General features: G+C 35.5%; 2 protein-coding genes and 1 non-coding gene across 4 annotated transcripts; 2 read left to right on the top strand and 1 right to left on the bottom strand.

The window, feature by feature from the left end:
- Positions 1-10,814: 10,814 nt before the first annotated feature.
- Positions 10,815-16,988, top strand: LOC113335502 (auxin response factor 16-like). 2 transcript variants are annotated; one of them, XM_026581538.1, is made up of 13 exons: positions 10,815-11,414; positions 11,936-12,048; positions 12,145-12,240; positions 12,375-12,431; positions 12,526-12,681; positions 12,791-12,875; positions 12,956-13,046; positions 13,136-13,300; positions 13,403-13,598; positions 13,713-13,842; positions 13,931-15,756; positions 16,038-16,228; positions 16,324-16,988. In XM_026581538.1, the coding sequence occupies exons 1-13, from the start codon at positions 11,372-11,374 to the stop codon at positions 16,505-16,507; spliced, it is 3,333 nt and encodes a 1,110-aa protein (XP_026437323.1). In that variant the 5' UTR covers positions 10,815-11,371; the 3' UTR covers positions 16,508-16,988. The 2 variants fall into 2 exon arrangements, with proteins under 2 accessions (XP_026437323.1, XP_026437324.1); XM_026581539.1 differs by lacking the exons at positions 10,815-11,414; positions 11,936-12,048; positions 12,145-12,240 and having other exon boundaries at positions 12,526-12,571; positions 12,654-12,681.
- A 441-nt stretch (positions 16,989-17,429) lies between these two features.
- Positions 17,430-20,296, bottom strand: LOC113335750 (3-ketoacyl-CoA synthase 10-like). The gene is made up of 3 exons (XM_026581761.1): positions 19,817-20,296; positions 18,416-19,041; positions 17,430-18,192 (listed from the first exon to the last, which is right to left on the bottom strand). Exons 1-3 carry the CDS (start codon positions 20,225-20,227, stop codon positions 17,640-17,642), a joined length of 1,590 nt encoding a protein of 529 aa, XP_026437546.1. The 5' UTR covers positions 20,228-20,296; the 3' UTR covers positions 17,430-17,639.
- Positions 18,250-18,323, top strand: TRNAR-UCG. Its single transcript has one exon. It is a non-coding gene; the product is annotated as a tRNA-Arg (tRNA).
- Positions 20,297-20,870: the final 574 nt, after the last annotated feature.

Genomic DNA, 20,870 nt, shown 5'->3' on the forward strand with positions numbered 1-20,870 from the left:
GATATCCTTTCACAACTAATGGATAACCTAAGAAAATTGCTTTCTTAGCCCTAACACCCAACTTATCTTCTTTCACATGAAAATAGGCTTGACAACCAAACACCTTAAAATTTGAATAATTAATGGGATTACCAGTCCATACCTCCATAGGTGACTTACACTTAATAGTTGTTGATGGTGATCGATTCACTAAATAGCACGCTGTATTAACTGCTTCAGACCACCAGATCTTGTCTAAACTTGCGTTTGATAACATGTGCTTTCTCGAGTAACAATCGATTCATTATCTCTGCTATTTTGTTTTGTTGTGGTGTACCCTTGACTGTGAAGTGCCTAACGATACTTTGTTCCTCACAAAATTCCTTCAGTGGGTCTTCGATGTATTCACCACCATTACCAGAACGTATCTTCTTAACCACACGAACAAGTTATTTCTCTAACATGTCTTCCACTTATTAAACACCTCTGTGACTTCATTCTTATGCTTCATGGTGTAAAGCCAAACTCTCCTCGAAAAGTCATCGATAAAGATCACAAACCACCTATCCTCTCTTAGAAACTGAACGAGAGGGAACCCAAACATCCAAATGGATGTAGTTTAACATAACCTGTGTGTGATGTACAATGGTACCAAAACTGCTCCTACATTGATTTTCGAATATACAATGCTCACAGAAATCAAGCTTGCAAGTCTTCTCACCACCAAACAAGCCTTTACTACTCAACAGGGACATACCTTTCTCACTCATATGCCCAAGACGTATATGCCATAAACGTGTTGACTCCACCTGTTTCTCATCAATTGATTGAGAAACCATAGCTCCATCACAAACTATATCTCCTTGTAGAAAATATAAATTACCATGTCTTTCACCGGTCATCTTCAAACTACCATTGTAGAATACCTTCAAGAATCCATATTCAGCAACATACTTATATCCAAAATATTCAAGTACTCCTAACGAAATTAAACTGTTTCTCAAATCTGGGACATGTATACCCTATGAAAGTGTTATCACAACACCATGCGAACGAACATGTATTGTACCAACTCCAATTGTTTTGCAGGCATTAGAATTACCCATCATAACAGTACTACCATTCACCTCTCTATAAGTGGTAAAACAATCCTTAGTAGGACACACATGATATGAAGCACCGGAGTCAAGCATCAAACCATCATTGAGATAACTCTTTGATGTAACGGTTAACACTTCCTCATCAAAACCACACACTGGGTCTTCTAAAACTTCAATGCCTTCAGCAACCGAAGCAACAATATTCTTTGAATCTGATTTCTCACGTTTCTCATCTCTTGCCTAAAGCTTGAGACAATCAGCCCAAATATGACCAGTTTCTCGACAATAATAACACTCAATATCGCTCATTTTGGAACGATTCTTTGACTTTGACTTTTTATTACCATTATTTCCTCTATCAACAAACAAGCCCTCGCCTTGTGCTTCATCGCTAAACTCTTGTTTCCTTAAACCCTTAGCTTGTAAAGCAGAGACTACATCATCAAAAACCAACTTATCTTCGTCTTCATCGGTTTTCCCACTTAGCAAATAATCAACGAAAGCATCATACGACGGAGGCAAAGAACATAATAATATCATGGATTTATCCTTATCAGAGATAATGACACTGATATCAGAACATATCTTATTAAACTCATTAACATGATCAATCATAAACTTAATTGAAGACATCCTAAAATCATGGAGTCTACGCTTCAAGTAAGTTCCGAAGTCAAATCCTTTTGTAAGTAGAGCTTCTCTAACTTCTCCCACAACACCTTTACAGAGATTTCACTCGAAAAGTTATGAGTGATCTCCCTTGACAAACATAAACGAATAGTTGAACACACCTCCAATCAAGGTCAACCCACTTCTCATCATTCCAATACTTTAGCAACGTAGCTGGCTTCTCCTTGATTGCTTTGATTTGTTCCATACTAACAAGAATATCTTTTACATAAGTTTGCAATGATGTGAAATTATTCTTCCCATTGAACTTGATAATATCAAATCCATGCACCTTCGAAAATCCACTTGATGTAGAACCAAACATCTTCACTTCCAACTATGATCCTCTCCACGCTCACCGCACCAGTTGTTATGATTAAGACCTTAGAATTAACCTCTTCACAAGAGACTAGTTCTTTGGATCACGTAAAATAAAAAGAAAACATAAAAAAAAGATGCACGAAAGAGAAACAAAGACACAAGATTTAGCATGGTTCTGCAATATGCATACGTCCACAAATGGCTACAATCAACTCTTATTATAGAATAGATTTACAGAGAATTAAACCTTAATGATTGCTGAAACAATCAACAAACTATGACCAGCTGGATGTTGTTCACAAACCCCAAACAATTCTCTGTGAACAAAATGTTCCAAACCATAGAATTCTCTAGTTATGATAACTCTTCTCTAAATTGTATTATAAGTGTTTTCCTAAGACTTGTAAGCCTATTTGTATAGGTTACAGACTTGTTTTCCAAGTATATGAGTTATATTAGGAAACTTAGGGTTTAATTAAATCAGGAAACCTTGAGTTTAACCAAAATAGGAAACCTCTAGCTATACCAAAAACAGAAAACACCTAGACAATTCTAGAATATTCTAGAATCTTCTTAAAACATCGACAACTTCTAACATTTTCCTGACACGGCGTGAAATTATCACTTTTCCTGACAGTATCATTTTTCCTGACACAAAGTGAAAGTATCATTTTTCGTGAGGCAGCGTGAAAGTATCACTTTTCCTCGCACGAGGTGAAAGTATCACTTTTCCTGACACTATCATTTTTTCTGACACATAGTGAAAGTATCGTTTTTCGTGATACGGAGTAAAAGTATCATTTTCCTAACACGATATGAAAGTATCACTTTTCCTGACACGGTGTGAAAATATTACTTTTCCTGACACGGTGTGTAGGTATCACTTTTCCCGACATGGGGTGAAAGTATCATTTTTCCTGATACGGAGTAAAAGTATCATTTTCCTTGACACGTCGTGAAGTATAAATTTTCCTGACACGGAGTGAAAGTGTCATTTTTCCTGACACGGCATGCAAGTATCACTTTTCCTAACACGGAGTGAAAGTGTCATTTTTCCTGACACGGCATGAAAGTATCACTTTTCCTAACACGGAGTGAAAGTATCATTTTTCCTGACACGGGTGAAAGTATCATTTTCCCCCTTAAAAAATAGGATAAATAAGAAGTTATATAGTAAATGGATTAAAAGGGAGGGGTATTTGGTATTATCAAGTGCAAACTACCATACATGTTGCATTATTATTCTGGAAAATTCCCACAAGCTCAGATGAAGTATATATACAAGAAATATAGTTCTGCGGCGGATTATATTTGTAAAAAAAGCGTGTCTAAAACCATCTTCGGCACATATCAACCCAGATTCGGCAAAAAGTTTTGAAATTTAGTGTTGATTCTGATGTTTTTCATAAAAATGAGCTTGCAAACCTTTTGTAATATGTTACTGGATTAATACTCCCTCCATCCTAAATTAGATGATGACCTAGTTAGTTTTAAAGTTTGTCCAAAAATAGATGATCTATATCATTAAATAATGAAATATTTCCAAAATTATCCTTTCAATTGATTTGTATTAGTATGAAATATGTAAAATTTGATAGTTATGTTTATATACGTTGCTTAAGTGTTTTAAAATTATTTCCATTAGTATAAAGTTTACAAATATCTGTGGTATAATTTGAGAGATAAATCATTTCTAAGTTTTAATAATAATTATCCATAAGGGTATAACTATAAAATATTAAAAAATTCTCCACTCCACTTGTCATCTTAAAAGTTGTGCAAACTGGACAAAGAGAATATATTTTAACCTTCTCATAAAAAAAAAAACAGAAAAAAAGTTCAAACTACCAAACCATTTCAGATCTTTTTATCAAACTGCGCATTTGGATAGGGTTCCTTTCACAAGAAATGGCCACAAAAGGATCTCCCTCCTTTGGATCCTCCAGCCCAATAACGATGAACTTAATACACCAAGGTATCTGGCCCTCCGCATGAAAAATTAAAAATGAAAGTGTAAAAACTAGTCAGATTCTTTGTTTGACTAGTATATATTGCGAGGTTGTAGATCCGATGACAAATAACCAGTACAAGTGGAAGAAAAAAATCTTCAATGTTATGCGTAATGGGGATAGAAATATCTTAGTTCGCCTAGAGGGTATCAAATGTAAGCCTAGCTTTAGGGCACCTTGTTAGCTAGAGACTGTTACTTAGTTCAATGTGGATTCCATCGCCAAGATTCTTCCCACAAGTATATTTTGGGGTCGCTTAAACTAGTTCAGTCAATCCCTAGTATCTAACAATGACTCTCGAATCAAAACGCAGTGAAACTCGCAAAGAAAAAGATATATCGTCATTCCAAGGATTATTTTGAGAGCTGTTGGCAATTCAATGAGTTGTATTTAATTAATTACCTGTACCTTAAGGTATTCATCCCAGCAAATTAGTCATCTTTAAAGCTCAAGGTGTGCAGACAGTGGAGACGTTACCATCTATACACACTATTTCGTCGGAGCAGATGGTTTCCGACGCTAATTCAAATTGTGGTTTATATTAGGGCTAAAAATGTTATGTTACTCTTGCTAATTTCCAACGAAAAAAAAAGATCACTTGCTATAAGCAAACCATTTTAAGGACAGGCCAGATGAGCAACAGAAGGAGTTGTACCTTTGTCGTACAAATGAAAGTTTCTTCTATTTAGAAGAAGAGGAATTGCCAATTAATCCTCTCCATGTCTGTTGATTGGTTATCATTTATCAGTAGTTTACATAGTTAGGGTTTAGACAAAAGCTGCAACTCTTGAGCTTAACATATGGTTATCAAACAGTGGAAACTGATTCGTTGTTTTTGCTTAATAATGCAAGACAAACTAGAAAAATATATATATATATAATGCATGTTTTTATGTCTTTGCCGCCGGACAGTGAGATAAAGTAGTTAAACTCGTTCTTCGGATGTTTCTCAGCTAAGTCTGAGTAAATGAGCAGGGCAAATTCGTCTGAAGAACTCGCCATTACTCAATTATAATCCTTTTTCGTGTTATAAGCATAAAAACTTGGTTTTAATTATAATTTTCTATTTATCCATTTGCCAAATTATATTGTTGCTGATTCTCATCCAATCTCTGATCTTAAAAATAGAAGTACAGATCACTCCACAAGTAGTCCTGATTTTCTGTAAAATACATGTCCTACCATGTCTATTAATTCAATTATTTAAGTTTAAGTTAATAATTGAATTAGGACTTTCAGTGAATGTACTTAAGGAGTAATAATGCTCCCCTCAATTTCAGTAAATAAACAACAAATAAAGAGAAACAGAAAAAGATTATAATAAGTAAACGTATCCAAATGCATATCTTAGTCTTCCAATGGCTCTGAATGCATAACTTGAGTGGGTAGATGGCAAACACCAAGGTTAGAAAAAAATTAGCACCTAAATTCAGCTAGTTTCCGAAATAAAATAAAAAACAATCTGTCAAATTAGATAAATGTCATAGAAAAAATTAACATACATCCGACAAATACCTGAATCAAAAATTAAGAGCCAAAGCAAATTTAGGACAAGAAGGTGCAACTGTCTCACTTGCTTCTCCTATGGGTCAATAGGAGAATTCGATACTAACAAATGTTAGGTTATCAATATTACTATTATCATCATTTAATCACTTTACCAGTTATCACGTGTACCTACGTAATAGTAATATATGGTTAAGTATTGTTAACAGTCATTTTATGTATGGTATTTCCTAATAAAATTTCTTCAATCGGGCCTTCTATTTGTGTTTTCCAGTTGCTTTCAATACAAAGTGGCACAAATCAGAAACATGATGCAAGTCAAAACACAAACACCTCATCAATTATTCAGCTAAACATATTATTCATTTATTAATTAAATTAATGCGAGAACATGAAACAAAGATTACTTTAATTAAACAAATCTGTCGGAGTGCTTTGGAAACCTTTCAAGGCATGTGAAAGTCTCCGGTATTTTCGGCAGAATAACGGCGATTCTCCCGCGCTTTTTCTAATTTTTAATTTATAGCAGCTGAATGTAAGAGTGCTAAATTAAATCCATTTTTTTATCATCTAATAATTAATCTCAAAGTAAGGAAAATAGTTGGACGTTAATAGAACTTTATTTCCGCCCCATGTATGCATCATGCCTTATATGTACCTCTGAAATTAGATTTCTAGTTTTTTTTTCTTGTTTTAAAAACTTGAGTGACGGTGAGTTTCGAATTCAGGACGCTGATATTATTACCCACGGATTTCACGGATTTTACCATTGTGTTACGGTGATACAGGCCTCTGAGACTAATTTTAATCTATTCTTTACGGATTAAATGGGCGGTAGATATGGTGACATGAATTCAAAACTCTATAACACCAAATCTATATTACAAAATAGAATGGGTTTTTGAGCTTGGACGGTCGAATAACATTTTGAGAGACAAACGTTGCATCCGACCATCCCAGTCTCATCCCAACCAAAGACATCCGATGGATGTAAGATTTGTAACCTCCTTGAATTATAAATATACATTGATTAGATTTCCTCATCATTATGATCATAAAGAAATATTAAATGTGACAAAAAAATAAATAAAGACCATCATTATATCTCTTGGAGTTAAAAACATGTATAGTTAATGCTATAGTTAATAATAAATTAGTCATCCTTCATCAAACTATAAAGAATGAACAACACTAGAATCTTTATCAAAAAAGAAATTATTTTTCATTTGGGAACTAGTGAAATATGATAAGGTACCATCAAGAGAAAATTTGAGCAATAATGTGTGTGCATGTTGATTCTAATAGAGTCTAATGTTGAGCAAGTGTGTAAACTAACCGTACTTATGAAATAAAGGTGCACAAAGATTACAGTTGAGTACCTTTTTCTGTTCCTATGTCGATTTTTTTTTGACAAACTCATGTATTAAATGTTTAGTGGAAACTTTTGAAGAACTTTTAGGTGTCATAATTTTCGTGCACGCATCCTAGAGCAGATGAGTTCATATAAAACCCAAAGGGTTTTGTTAGTACTAAAATTTTAAACCTTGCCAAGTTCCAGATTGTTACCCGTTTTATAAGATCATAGTTAATCAGAGCAATTTTTTTTTTTTTTAATTCTATGTAGTAAATAAAACCACAAATTATGTCCTTATCAAAATCACAATTAGGGTCTTCAAATGGAGGAGGAAACATATGGTAGTTTTTTCCTGAAACTGCACCACCAATAATTGTAATGTAACAAACACTTATACATTTATCATAAATCAGATCAGATCAAGGTAGTTCCATTATTTAGATGACAAATATCTAAGATCTTCATAACTACAAGTTCTCATGGGTCAAAATAAGTCTTATCATAGTTTATGGTATTTATTTAAATCATTATAACCAAAAATTATATCGTTTCTTGCCATGTCGTTACGGCACGGGTTATTTCTAGTTCTTTACAAATAAAAAAGAAAAAGAAAAAGAAGAATGCATATCAAGGTAAATTTCAACTTAATTAAATCGAATTTATGAATTAGACTGAGAATAAAATTTCAAAATGGCTTCAAGAAATAAGTATATACATGGTTATACTTTTTTGTGAAGCAATTTTCTTTCTTTTTCGTAGTTTCTCACTTTTAAAAGCGACTTATACTTTTAGAAATATGGAACTTACAGTGTTCTGGTATTGCATAAGAAGTAGCTTTTCGACTTAATTAAGTTGAAATGTCAATAGTTCAAATTTTTGAAACTAATTCTAGAACGACTTCAAAAAATAATTCTGACATCTAAAAAGTACCTCTGGTAAAATAAAATCACTTTTCGATCGTCAAACATGTTATATTTGTTTATCCCTTTATGTCTAGGACATTGCTATTGGTTCTATCAAACATAATTGAACACGATAGCAATTCCCAACATAATTAGGCATGATCATGTCAAATAACTATCAAAAAAATAGTCGTCTCTTTTATATTTGAGAAGTTGTTAGAATAATGTTTCAAAGGATAAAGTTTCTTTCTTTTTTTTTCTTTTTTTTTTTGCAAAATACTAAACTGACGAAATTTATAGAACCATCGTAGAAAACTTGTCAGCTTGAGAATTACCGCCAAATTTTCCTTTGGAGCGAATTTGAGCACAAGAAATACATCTTGATCTCTTCCTTTACTTAATATTGCTTTTAATCTTGTATCAATTGCAGTTGATTTGCTTTTTTTGTTTTTTGCTTAAATCAGTTTCTAACCTAGATTTTTTTTCCCTTTTTCGATTTGTTACGTACTTGTTTGTAGAACTTCTCTCTGATTTTTGTGGTGGTTTTTATCTGTTTAGTGATGCTGGAGATAAATAACAGGATTTTGTTTTTTTGTTAAAAGACTGCATCGATCTTCGTATTTAATGTCAACTCTATCTACAACACCAACAACAGACCAACAACAGCAACGACAACTACATTAGCAACAACATCAACAAAAATAACCACAAAGATATCGTTTCAGACGTGGCTAGTTAACCTCTACTACTTAGCTTAATTAGTTACATGCAAATGGAAAGCCTTGAGAATAGGAAGGATATTTGTTGATCCTTGTATTTAGTGTAATTTTGTTAAATTGTTTGGTATTATTTTTAATACTCCATACATCGCCATATAACCTAGTTCTCTGCAGTTGTTCTTGACAAATAAAATACCTTAAGAAATAGATGAAAGTAACCAGCGGATCTTGTGGCCATATATAACCAAAAAAAATATATAACAGAATATATTTGTTCAAAGTAAGTTATCCATATTCAAAACTCAATTAAGAAATATAAAATCCACATTATTTCGTCATCTAAAATGTGATTTTTATTTTTCTTTTTTGCTGATCCAAACACTTTTATCTTGTGTAGTTTTGTTAATCAGATTGTTTAGCTTTGTGTTTAACAGTCCAGACCTGACCATTTTACTTAGCTCTTTATATTGATCTTGGCATGAAAAAAGACTATATTGGTTGTAATGTGGAATCCTTTGGTCTATATGTGTGGAGAAACCATAGTGTGGGTCGGTGTTATTTGAAACTTTTTTTTTGTAAACTTTAATGATTCTGTAAGATGCAACTAATCCGATTAATATATGAAGTTCGCCTCTTTTCCTAAATAAATAAATGAATAACATTTCAAAAGTTAATTTTCGACTAAATTAACTTGAAAAGTCATAAATTGATTTGTAACGCGTTCAGATACCAAAAGCAGAAGTCAGAAGGCAGATATTTTACTTCAATAAAATTGATCTTTTTTGCTTTTAGAAGTCGTTTGGAAATTCGATAACCAAATTAACTTCTTTCTTTTTGACTTCTACAAATTGAAAAGATGATTTTGGATGTGTATCCAAAGATGCTATTAACAATACAACTTCAGAATGACTTTTAAAAGTGAAAAATAAATAACACCATTTCAAAAGTTACCTTTCGACTAAATTATCTTGAAAAGTCAGAAATTAGTTTGTAACTCGTTCGGATACCAAAAACAGGAGTCAGAAGCAGATATTTTACTTCAGTAAAAATTGACCTTTTGCTTCTAAAAGGCAGTCCGGAAATTTGACACCCAAATTAACTTCTTGCTTTTTAACTTATAGAAATCGAAAAGTTGTTTCCGGATGTGTATTTAACCCGGCTATTACCAGTAATTTCAGAATAACTTCTAAACTAAAATCAATCTGGTCCACTATAAAACCACAACAAAGCTATCAACAACATTAAGGGACGTATAGAAATAGGTGCAAGTGGAGTCTCTTGCACCCACTAGAATTTGTGTTTCGGTGAGGAAATAGCTAGGTTTCACGTAATTATGATATCTTGTGGGTGCAAATTTTTATGACACAAAATTTAGATAAAATGATAAATATTAGTGGTGCTGGCTTCAATGCGCATAATTTCTTTGTAAAATTGGAGTATTCGGAATGGATTAATAGTGACCTAGCGAAAGTATGGAACTTTTATACCTTGTGAGCTTCCGTAAATGTAGCTTAAATATAAATCAATTTTTATTTATTTTTTTGAGTCTCCAATAAAAAGAAAATTCCGACCCCATAGCATTTAGGTCCTGGCTTCATCCCTGGCAGCAACAACATTTTTAGATCCCATGGACTAAATCTCTTCAACAATATATAACATAGGAGCTTAATCGATATCTTTTTGGGCGGGCGGATGGTTCTTTATTTCTGTTTAATCTTAATCTCTTTTCTCTGCCCCTTTTAGTTCTACTCTAATTAGTGATAGTTTGCTTTCCTTTTATTAGTGTAATCTAGTTTGAGTATGTTATTGTTGTTTCCTCTATATTTCAGTCCTTTGTATGTTTTTACTTTTTAGTAATATTATTAGCAATAGTAACGCCTTTCTTCTCTAGTAAACACCATCTAATGGATCAAGACAAAAAAAAAAAGAGACAGATAGTTAACATTTGAACAAAGGCCTTCTGTCCTTCGACACCAACATCTCCCCCGATGTAACTCTGATTTGAAGAACGCTGCTTAGGTTTTGTTCCTCTGCTTTGCTACTTTATTTTATCTTTGGGTATCATATACTCTCGTGTAATAGCCTTCAAGGTTTTTATCACAGTTGATGCTTAAAAAAAACCAAAATAAATCAACCCGGTAAGAAAAGGGTTTGTAGGGGTGGAAACAAAGTTTCTTGAATGGAAAAGGTGTGAAATTTGGAGTGGGTTTGAATTTGAGTAGGAATTAGGGAGGAATTTGAGGAAGAGTTTTGTCTCTACAGAGACTAACAAAAACCTTCATTTCATTTCATTTCATTTTTCTACAGAACTATTTTATAAATCCCCCTCTCCAGTCTCTTTCATGTCGGTTCTTCTTCTAATAACTTTGAACATCAACAAAACACTCTTCTGACTGAAAGTCAGATTTCTTCTCACATTTTTCAGACATCTTCAATCAAAAAATCTCATTACTTTTTCTCTCTTTTCTTAGACAATTCAGTCAGTGTAAATTTCATACCTCTATACAAAACCCCCCTTTTTTGGGTTTCAACTCAACTGCATAGAAACTTCGTATCTTTTTTTCTTTTGTTTAATAGAGAATGTTTAATAATTGAGGAAATTCTGGTTTTTCAGTTGAAGAGGTTGTGAGTCAAATTTTAGGGTTCATGTACTTTTTTGATGTAGAGGAAAGTTGGGAGAATTTGATTGGTTTAGTGTAAAGATTTGATCTTTTTTTGGTTGGGGGTAGGAGGAATCTGGTATTACTCCAATAAAGTTGGTTTCTTTTAAAGAATTTTTGGCTGGGGATCTGTTATTACTACTGCTACTGCAATGAAGGTTCATAACAATGGAATCTCAGCTAATTCTGGAGAAGGTAGCCACTTAATTTCTGAAAAAAAATGTGAAATTTCATGTTTTAGTAGCTTAAATTCATTAATTTCATTCTGGGGTTGTTTCAATTTGTTGAATGTTATTGGAATTGTGTTTATCTAGGGTTCCATGGGAACCGAAGAACCCGAATTCGGTGAATAATTGATGAAGTTTTCCTCAAATGGTTTGAAACTGTGGAGTATTAGGATTTCTGTCTTCAATGGAACAGCTTTTTGTTACTATTCTGGTAGCTTACTAGTTTTAGCAACTTAGACAGTAATATCACTTGTCTTTATTTTGAGTGAAATTGGGTACATGGAGTTGAGAGATCATGCTTGAATTGCTGCTCGGCCGATTTGGATTGAGCATACATGTTTTAGGATTGTTTGATTCAAATTGTCATTCTTGAGCAAGATTTGTGCTAGATCACACGCGATTTCTCCGATAGAATTTATGTCACGTATAATGGAGATGAGCAGATTTGGAACTGGAAGTACTAAGGAATTCTATTTTGGTATGAAACAGGTGAAAGAAAGCTGATCAATTCGGAGTTATGGCACGCTTGTGCTGGACCACTGGTGTCGTTGCCTCCGGTGGGGAGTCTTGTGGTTTATTTTCCACAAGGTCATAGTGAACAGGTGTGTGTACTATATTTTGCTTTCTAGTTTGAGATTAATGTCCTTATTCAAGATTGCGGTGTTGTAGAGAACTTAATTTCTCTAATACAATTTCAGGTTGCAGCTTCAATGCAGAAGGATACAGATAGCATCCCCGGATATCCCAGCCTGCCTTCGAAGTTGATCTGTGTACTTCATAATGTCACTTTACACGTATGCAACCTTCTATAAACGTTTCCTTCCATTTTCATTTGATTTCTGCTATTTGGACTCCAGATTTCACCATTTTGTTTTTTGCAAGAAAGGATTTTTTGCATAATATAAATATTTGTTCCGATTCTTTTCAGGCTGATGCTGAAACGGATGAGGTTTATGCACAGATGACTCTCCAACCTGTAAATAAAGTACGATAAAATATCTCGCATCGATATTTATCCTGGTATTTCCGTTTGCAGAATTGTTGTATGGAAAATATAGTCTAATACATCTTCTCTACAGTATGATAAAGAAGCATTATTGGCATCTGATATGGGCCTCAAGCAAAGTAAGCAGCCATCTGAGTTCTTTTGCAAAACCCTTACAGCTAGTGACACGAGTACTCACGGTGGATTTTCTGTACCTCGCAGAGCGGCTGAAAAAATCTTTCCTCCCCTAGTGCGTGAAGTTTCTTATTTTTCCATTCACATCTTAATCAAAGTATCAACGTTACACACACTTGTTATACCTGTAAATTCTAGTGCTTATCAAGGATCATGATTGACAGGATTTCTCGATGCAACCCCCAGCTCAAGAGTTAGTAGCCAGAGACTTGCACGATGTGGCATGGACATTCAGGCATATCTATCGCGGTATGTAAAAACAAACTTTTCCTGTTTCCGATTTGTGTCCTAAAGCTCTCGCTTGCATGAACATCCTTTTCAACTTCCAGGCCAACCAAAAAGACACTTGCTGACGACGGGTTGGAGTGTGTTTGTTAGCACAAAACGACTTTTCGCTGGCGATTCAGTCCTTTTCATAAGGTATCGAAATGACAACAGTAAAGCAAAACTTTGGTTTAAACATTTTAGTTTTTCTGTTCATCACACTAAGTAACATACTTCCTGTGCAGAGATGAGAAATCTCAGCTTCTTTTGGGTATAAGACGTGCTAATAGACAACAACCAGCACTCTCGTCATCTGTAATATCAAGTGATAGCATGCATATAGGAATTCTCGCTGCAGCTGCTCATGCGGCTGCAAGCAATAGTCCGTTTACTATCTTTTACAACCCAAGGTATGTTTTTGCCTGCCTTTTGTTTGTGCCTTACCACTATGGATTAATGATATACTTACAGGAATCGAGGTCAGCACTTAATGAAGATTATTTTGTTAGCAGGGCTAGTCCTTCAGAATTTGTAGTTCCACTAGCCAAGTATAATAAAGCAATGTACACCCAAGTTTCACTCGGAATGAGATTTAGAATGATGTTTGAGACGGAGGAGTCAGGGGTACGCAGATACATGGGCACGATAACTGGTATAAGTGATTTGGATCCAGTGAGATGGAAGAGTTCGCAGTGGCGAAATCTTCAGGTTGGCTTTCTAGCTATACTATAACCATAAAGGAGACCCTGTTCCATTACGGATCACGTAACTCTAGTCAATAAGTATTTTCAAACATTAAAGTATGTATTTGCATTTGAATAGGTTGGGTGGGATGAATCTGCTGCTGGGGAGCGGCCAAGTCGAGTTTCCATTTGGGATATTGAACCTGTTGCAACTCCTTTCTACATATGCCCACCCCCATTTTTCAGACCAAAATTTTCTAATCATCCAGGTATGCTATCTGAAACTTGTAGAGATTAGTAACATTTGTTTCTCTGCTCTCCGTCTTCTAACTGGGGTTCTTGAATGATGCCGTCCAGATCATGAGTCCGACGTAGAGAATGCTTTCAAGAGCGCAATGCCATGGCTTGGAGATGATCTAGGAGGTATTAAAGATCCTCAAAATCCCATGTTTCCTGGATTGAGTCTAGTCCAGTGGATGAGCATGCAGCAGCAAAATCCTCAGTTATCAGCTTCTCAGTTCCCTTCGATGATTTCCTCTTCCCTGCACAATAATAACCTTACCACCGATGATCCATCCAAGATTTTGAATTTCCAATCTCACGTCTCAGGTGGACCCAGTGTCCACTACAATCTTCCAAAGACGGACCAACAAACTGAACTCCTTCAGCAATCAAGTCTCTTGTGGGCACAACAGCAGCAACAAAGGCATCAGCAGCTCCAAAATCTAGGTATCAATGCACAGCAGCAACAACAACTTCACCCACAACAACAACAGTTACTTCAGCAACAACAAAAACAACTACAGCAACAGCAGCAGCAACAACAACAACAACACCAACAGCAGCAGCAACAACAACAACATCAGCAACAGCAACAGCACCACCAGCAGCAGCAACAACAGCAACAACAACAGTCACAAATACAACAGAAGCAGCTACAGCAGCAGCAACAACTACAGAATGAACATCACCAACAACAGCTACTGAGGTCTGCTAGTATTAGCAGTGGGTTGAGTACCCCAACTCAAATTATTGACCAAAATTTGCAGAAACCTTTAAATTATTCTCAACTTCAGCAGCAACTACCAACATCCAACCCACAATCCCAACAAAACTTCCACAACGTCAACCAAAATCCCCTTCTACTGCCATCTTTACCACAAGATGTACAGTTCCAGCGCCAATTGGAACAGCAACAAAGTCTCTTGCAGAGGCAACAGCAGCATAATGCTCATCTGCAGCCATTGCCGATGTCTCAACATGAACTGCAGCTACAATTGTTGCAGAAGTTGCAGCAACAACAACAGTTTCTCTCACAGGTTAGCCCACGTGTTCAGCCTCAGGTCTCACAGCAACAACAAATCCATCAACAAAGTCAGCAACTTCAGCAACAGCTTCCTTCTCAGCAGCCACAACTTGGGTCTGTTGCTAACTTCTCTCAACCTTTACAGAACCAACAACAACATTTTCCCACAAACCATCTACTGGGACAGCAAAAGCCAACTGCCCAAATTAGAGCCCATTCTGGTCTCACCGATGGGGATGCACCATCATGTTCAACCTCGCCGTCTACTAATAACTGCCAAGTTTCTGGATCAAGCTTCTTGAATAGAAGCCATCCTGGCTCAGGTACCTTACTGGAGGATATGGTAGCTCAACCTGCAAATAGTTCGGTTCAAGAGCTTCAAAGCAAGTCTGATGTTAGGATCAAACATGAACTTCCCAGTATGAAAGAGCCAGAACATTTAGGTTACAGAGGTGCCACTACAGACCCAGTGGAAGCATCCTCAACTGCAACTTCATATTGTTTAGATGGTGGTAGCCTTCCGACCAATTTTTCTATGCCTAACTATTGTTTAGATGGAGATGTTCAAGTAGATACTCCAAATAATCTTCTCTTTGGAGTGAACATTGATGGTTTGACCCCAGAAGCTTTAATATCGAGAAGGTTTGGTTCAGGGAAAGATCTTCATAATTTGATTTCTAGTTATGGTGGTACAACACAGAGAGACATCGAGACAGAGATATCAACTGCAGCAATCAGTTCTCAGTCTTTTGGGGTAACTGATATGTCGTTCAAGCCTGTGTGTTCAGGTGATGGTCCTGTTAACGACAATGGGGTCTTAAATAGGGGGTTGTGGGCTAATCAAACACCTCAGCAGCGTATGCGGACATTCACAAAGGTACGTTTTTCCTATTTGTAAATTTGATGTCCATTTTTCATTTTCTGAACACTAAAAAAAATTAAATTCTCAGCTTTGATTGTGATTATCTGAGGGTCTGGTGCACAAGCACACTGATCTACAATATTAATTGCCTAGATTATAGTATTGTTCGAAATTCAAATGTTTTTACTTTATATACACATTCGAGTATCTTACGTAAAAAAATTTACTTGGAATTGAAGTTTGAAATTTCAAAATTTGGTTCTCTCTAAAGAGTAGAAAGTGTTGAATTTCTGAAGGTTCAAAAGCGAGGATCTGTTGGAAGGTCTATAGACATTACCAGATATAAGGAGTATGAGGAACTTAGGTATGACTTAGCTAGAATGTTTGGAATAGAAGGGCAGCTAGAAGAGTCACAACGGTCAGAGTGGAAACTCGTGTATGTGGATCACGAAAATGACATTTTACTTGTTGGTGACGACCCTTGGGAGTAAGTCTACAAACTCATCTTTCTGTCTTTGAAATTTCATGTATAAGTGGTCTGTCTTTCCTGAGTTCTCAATTAATCATTGTCTCTGTTTGCAGGGAGTTTGTGAGTTGTGTTCAGAGTATCAAAATACTATCATCTGCTGAAGTTCAACAGCTGAGTTTGGATGGAGATCTTGGAAGTGTGCCAGCTCCCACCCAAACCTGCAGTGGGTCTGGCAGTGGAAACGCATGGAAGGGTCAGTACGATGAACACTCAGCCGCTGCCTCCTTCGAAAGGTGAGAGTTAATGAGTTCAGCAAGGGTTCATTTTGCTGGATTCGGAGTTGTGCATCTGTTGACGTTTGTTGGGATATGACAGTTGTTGCCAAAAAAGTGGTTTCCAGAGAGGATTTCCATTTTGAATATACCTATCAACCCTAATGAACAACAGCACTTCGAAATGGTAATTAGAGTTTAATGAGGTGTCAGGTATCTGTAAATTGCTGTATTAGTGATCTAATTATAGGTGAAAAAACTCGCAAATTAAGTCGAGGTTTCCTTTTTTCATTTTTATTTTGTCAGTCTTTCGGTCATAATCTTAGAAGATGTTTAGGAGAGTTCACTTCGTTTAAAGAAGAACGAGAGGAAAGATACAGAGATATGCTTCCCATACTATGCTGTAATCTAATGTATATTGGGATGTATAATACAAAATTGTTGTACTCATAACACCCTGAAAAATTTGAAATTATATGTGATAATGATATATTTTTCTCGGCAAATGGTTATTCTCTCCAGAGGACCAGAGCTTTCATGCGCGATTTCCGTCAAGGAAAACTAGGTCTTCAATTGGTATGTGCTGGTTGGGAATTGAGCTCTCAAGTTATTAAAAGGCAAAGACAATGCAGATTTTCATCCTTCAGCCATTGCGAAAAATTCATTATTAGCAATGCTCATACCAAATGCTGCAGTTTCTTGCCAGGACACCGGCACTTAAAACTGACACACTGTATATGCATCAACTCTTCCTGGAAAGTAATAGCTCCACTGCTATCAGCTAAAAGGCAACAAATATTAACTGAAAACTACTGACGTCCTCTCCTAAAGTAAGAGACTAGTTTTGCGAAATTTCGTAAATGGTTGTTTAAACGTGATTAGACTTGAGCAAGATGGTGGTTGAAGTATACAATATAAGAACAGCATTCAGAACTTAAAGAACATGATGAAATGTAGAACAAATGGTTATAAGATGTTTAATTATTCTTACAAGAAAGCACTATATATAACAACTAGAAAACGATAACTTGAAAACAGATCAATTTCAAACAAATCAACAATAAAAGAAATCCTTATAGTTGCAATTTCTTTAGTTTGTTAAAAGAACAACAACTTCATCAATTCAGAGTTTAATTCAAACCTGAATTTACCGTACTCTAGATGTGCATCTGCACTGGGTAACGATCGAGGCAATCGAGCCATGGGTTGTTGGCAGTAGGCTTCTTTACCTTACGCAACGATCTCCAAACAACGCTGTTACACTTAAACCCAGACCCAAAAGCTAGTTGCCAAATCCTATCACCTCTTCTCACTCTTTCCTTAGCTTCAAGATATGCCAATTCATACCAAATGCTACTGCTGGATGTGTTTCCAAACCGGTGTAGAGTCATTCTTGATGGTTCAATGTTTTTGTCACTCAATTCTAAGTTCCTCTGAAGCTCATCAAGAACACTCTTGCTAGCTGCATGAACACAGAAATGTTCAAATGCAAGTTTGTAGTCAGGAATGTATGGTTTGGATGCTGCTTTGCCACCAAACAATTGCTTTCGAGCCAGCATCGCGAAAAACATGAGTTGTTCGGAGAATGGCAGCACGAGTGGCCCGAGAGTTGTTATGTTTGTTTTCAGGGCATCACCACCAACTTCCATGAGATCTTTGCTGATCTTTAGACCCTTGAACCTCTGCTCATCTTCTTCTTGGTAGACAGACCTGATTCAACAAAATTCAAGTTTGTCAGCAAAACAAAGATGAAATTAGCACATCCGAGACCGCATAGCGCAGTGGATTAGCGCGTTTGACTTCGGATCAAAAGGTCGTGGGTTCGACTCCCACTGTGGTCGATTGTTCTTGCATAAAATATGCATTTTTTTTTTGGTTCTTGTAACAAGAATGGAAAATGCATGAGAGAATTAGGCCATGGATTAGTTCAAACCTGAAGCTACGATCATCGGAACCTTTGTGAGTACGCACAATGTGTTCAAGGCGGTACTTCGCGCGTCTAAAATCGTGTCTTCGGTTTGAAAGAAGAGAAGCAGCACACCCCATTCGGAAGTAACAGTTAGGAATAAGCATGGACTTGTTCTTGCCAGGGTACCAATTAAATGCCACCATTTCAGTACTTACAACCACGGCGAAATTATTCGGATTAGCTTGAAGCATATCTCTAGCTAAATCCAATGCAATAATTCCAGCACTACAACCCATTCCACCAAGATTGAAACTAAGTATGTTTCCTCTCATTTTGTAGTGATTTACTATCATGGCTGATAGTGATGGAGTTGGATTAAAAAGACTGCAGTTTACGACTAGAATCCCCACGTCTTTAGGACGGATTCTACATTTCTCAAATAGTTCATCCAAGGCACCAAAGATGACTGTTGCTGCTTCTGCACGACCTTCTTTCATTGTAGAACAATTTTCAGATGACATAACAACCTTGGGAACGTATGTTTCATCACCAATGCCCGAGTTTTGTAGAATTCGACGCTGAAATTGGAGACTTTCCTCATCGAATTTGCCAGAGCTTCGTGCTTGTTCAATGAATTGTTCTTTTGTCACCTGAAAATAGTTATGGCGTTTTAAGTTAGCCTCATGTACTGATAACTTTTAAGAAAAAAAATGTGTGTTACATATACACAAATAAGATCCACATGGTCATAATCCAATGGTGTATAAGACGTTCGGATTCACATCCAGATGATTAACGGTGATTTAATCTCTACATAGATCTCATGGATCACTTCAAATCAAACTTTAATCAAGATGTGGTAATTATTGTGGATGTTTTACAACCAGAAAATCAACCTTCTCCAATTATTTTGGGGTGTAAATAAACAAGAAATTATATCATCATGGTAAACCTGGAATATGAGTTGGGTGTAAATAACCATATATAAACCTAAAAGGAAAAGCAGGGCTTTTAATGGGCACTGCAACAGTCAGATGGCTTTGAATTTTGTGAAGCAAGATAACACAAATTCAATATGAGAATGGGATTGATGGATCTTTTGAAATATTTCATCACAAAAAAAAAAAAGATAAACAAGAAAAATCGATCCTGCTCTAGTTGAAACTAAATATACCAGAAAAATCACCAGGATCAAATGGGAAACTTATTAGATTTTGTTCAGAAAAAATAAACATTTAGGATAAAGTTTTGTATGTAATCAAATCTAATAGCTTTTTACCTAACCATCCAACTAATCGATCTAGATAATATTACTTAGAACACTTAAAAACAAACACTTATTTTACTAATGAACAGAATCATGCATGATTATGTAATAATACTCAAACATTAACATGCAAAAATCATGGTCAAAAAAAAGATTACCTTAAGATCATCCGAAGGGCGATAACAAGCGAAATCGATAAGATAAATAGGTTTTGGTTTAGACATGAAATAAACCGATACCGTAAACACGAGGATCCCGAAGAACGCAAGAAGTGAAGCAAGATCATATCTAGTATCTTCCCACAATTTCTTCCATAATTCTTCTCTACTAATACTTCCAACTTCAGCACTAAAAACTAAAACCAGAACAGGAATCGTAGCAAGATATATTGCATGGTTGATCAAATAATGATACCCTAACTTGACATATTTCAAGTTCACTGATTGAACAAAATCAGGTAATCTTCTACGTACCCTGACCGAGAATGTTAGTGAACCAGCATCAGGACCTGATGATTCAATCCCACGGTTTACAATCTCTGTTGATAGAAGTGCTTGTTCATTAGCCATTGGATACTACTCTCTAATGAGAGAGTTTGATTGATGAAAATGAATATGATGAGAAGAATGTTGTTGGTGGTTTTAGGGGGTGGTGGTGTATTTAAGGGTGGTGGGTTTGAGTGGGTGGGGAGATAGTTAATGTGTGCACCGGAATTAGTTGTGTGTAGTTGAATTTGATATGAATGTACTTGTCAATAAAAGGAAAATTTATTTTTTCATTGAAATAAAACAAGAAACGAAGAAAAATGAAATTGGTTGAATTTTGGAGTACACATTAATGGGTTTCGAGTTATTGTGGTTTAAGTTTGAACATGACTAGATTGTCCCACTTCGTTTGTTTCATTCACATTATGTATATTGTGCACAAATTGATAAAAAATCTAGAGTTCATAATGAATTTTTTTTGTGGAGATGTGGTTTAATCTAGACTGTGATTGTTATGGATTAGTGAATTCTGATTTTTTTTAATAAATGAAGAGATTTGTTTCAAGAGGATTTCGATCTAATATCAGTTTCCGTCAAATTTTTGTTTGTTTTTTATTTTTTTTGAGAGAGGACATTGAGATGTAAAGTCAAAGTGAGTAAAGATTTTATCAATGAATTCACATGTAATGTTTATGTTTTTAGAAAATGACTAATTCCGGAATTAAAT

Source organism: Papaver somniferum, unplaced genomic scaffold, assembly GCF_003573695.1.
Source record: "Papaver somniferum cultivar HN1 unplaced genomic scaffold, ASM357369v1 unplaced-scaffold_15, whole genome shotgun sequence".
Lineage (NCBI taxonomy): Eukaryota > Viridiplantae > Streptophyta > Magnoliopsida > Ranunculales > Papaveraceae > Papaver > Papaver somniferum.